General features: G+C 39.6%; 1 protein-coding gene across 1 annotated transcript in view; it reads left to right on the top strand.

Annotated features, from left to right (window-relative positions):
- The window catches only part of TRIM37 (tripartite motif containing 37), a 118465-nt gene that overhangs the window by 102234 nt on the left and 14019 nt on the right, over positions 1-2212 (top strand). Inside the window, exon 21 of the mRNA XM_037742440.1 lies at positions 785-815. Coding sequence (XP_037598368.1) covers positions 785-815 — 31 coding nt within the window. The remainder of the gene's footprint in view (positions 1-784; positions 816-2212) is intronic.

Here is a 2212-nt window from a genome sequence, read left to right as displayed (position 1 = left end):
TTTTCAGTCCTACACTTGTCAAAGATGTTGGTGTTAGGCTGTATTACCTGTCACAGGCCTTCATATATATTTTCTATGAAACAAAGCACTTATAGCAATTTTAACACTGCTTTTCTGCTTTTATTTCACCTTCTCTCCTCTTATCAAAGTATCCTCAAAACTTATAGTTGGAATTTCCCAAAAGGATACAGTATATGGTAGTTGACACCTTTATCTGTCTCCTAGGAAACATAAACTCACATCCCAGGCATGACAATGAAACTTCCATCTATTCAAAAGATAGAGTAATTATGGAATATATTGGCTATGAATGTGGTGGATGAGCCATTAATATACATCTGTTGATCTATTTTATGGATATTAAACCTATTTCTAAATTTAAACAATGAAATAGTTCTATTTTGGATTTTCTAAAGAGAATTTAACTAAATTGGAGAAAGATGAACACCCTTGAAGTTTAATTTTATATAGTCAAGGTCTGGCTTATTACCAAAACTACAAGATCAGTTGGTGGCTTAGCTTTCCCTTGTAGCTTAAGTTTCAGCAGTAGAAAGGTGTTAAAATGACTGGAGATTATCTTGTCTTCCCTACCTATTACGTAGCCTGATGTTATGTACATTCCTTCAAATTAAAGCTGCAACTAGCTCTTACATTTTATTTGCTATGGAGATGTTTTTATCTGCCTTTAGTCATCAAAATTATACATAAACGTAGTTCTTTTTCCCTAGAATGTAAAATCCTGTAAAAACGTCTGCAGCTCTTAGCCATGATCCTCATTTTATAGTTGATTGTATCTGCCAGCCTGGTTCATGTAGGTGCTGTCCAGCTCATGTCTTTTTTCCCCTGCCTGATCTAAAGTAGTGCAAGCAAAACGTTTAAATACTAATGAAAGGCCAGGCACAGTGGCTCACACCTGTAATCCCAGCACTTTCAGAGGCTGCGGCGAGAGGATTGCTTGAGCCCAGGAGTTCAAGATCATCCTGGGCAACATAGCAAGACCTTGCCGTTGTTTATTTTTTAAATAAAAAATAAATATTAAATACTAATGATAAGTGTTTCAAAATGAAAGAAAAAAAAGAATAAGTGAAAAATTTCCCATCCTTATCTCCCACAACCTAGTTGTCCAATCCTCTGCCCATACACATTCATGCTGTTCTTAAGTTTTCATGTATGCTGTGTCTTCTCAGTTTTTGTGTATATTTAAGGAACTGTGACTATGTCGCTTTTTTAATACAGGGTGTACTTTGTTTTCTCATTGAATAATATATCTCAGGCCAGATGCAGTGGCTCACATCTGTAACCCCAGCACTGTGGGAAGCCGAGGTGGGCAGATCAATTGAGTTCAGGAGTTCAAGATCAGCCTAGCCATCATGGTGAAACACCGTCTCTACTAAAAACAAAACACAAAAATTAGCCAGGCATGGTGGTGGATATCTGTAATCTCAGCTACTTGGGAGGCTGAGGCAGGAGAATCGCTTGAGCCGAGGAGGCGGAGGTTGCAGTGAGCTGAGACTGCATCACTGCCCTCTAGCCTGGGTGACAGAGTGAGACTCTATCTCAAAAAATAATAATATATCTCAAAAGTCTTTCCTTATTAGAACATATTATTTAAAACTTCTATTTATATTTATTTTTAAGTTACAGTTTCATTAAGCTAATTATAGGTTCACATGCAGTTGTAAGAAATAATACAGAGATCCTGTGTACTTACCTTTTCTCCCCTGATGATAAGATTAGGGGAGAAATACAGTATCACAACCAGAATACTAATATTGATGTAATCCACCATTTCATAACTTTTTTTTGAGATGGAGTCTCACTCTCTTGCCCAGGCTGGAGTGCAGTGACGGAATCTCAGCTCACTGCAACCTCTGCCTCCCGGGTTCAAGCAATTCTCTGCCTTAGCCTCCCAAGTAGCTTGAATTACAAGTGCCCACCACCATGCCTGGCTAATTTTGTATTTTTAGTAGAGACACGATTTTACCATCTTAGCCAGGCTGGTCCTGAACGCCTGACCTCAGGTGATCTGCCCTCCTCGGCCTCCTAAAGTGCGAGGACTACAGATGTGAGCCACTGTGCCTGGCCCTTAGTGAAATATTTTAAGATAAAATTTGAGGCCGGGCGCGGTGGCTCAAGCCTGTAATCCCAGCACTTTGGGAGGCCGAGGCGGGTGGATCACGAGGTCAAGAGATCGAGACCATCCTGGTCAACA

Source organism: Cebus imitator, unplaced genomic scaffold, assembly GCF_001604975.1.
Source record: "Cebus imitator isolate Cc_AM_T3 unplaced genomic scaffold, Cebus_imitator-1.0 Scaffold121, whole genome shotgun sequence".
NCBI classification, from domain to species: Eukaryota; Metazoa; Chordata; class Mammalia; order Primates; family Cebidae; genus Cebus; species Cebus imitator.
This window is presented reverse-complemented; position numbering and strand designations above follow the sequence as displayed.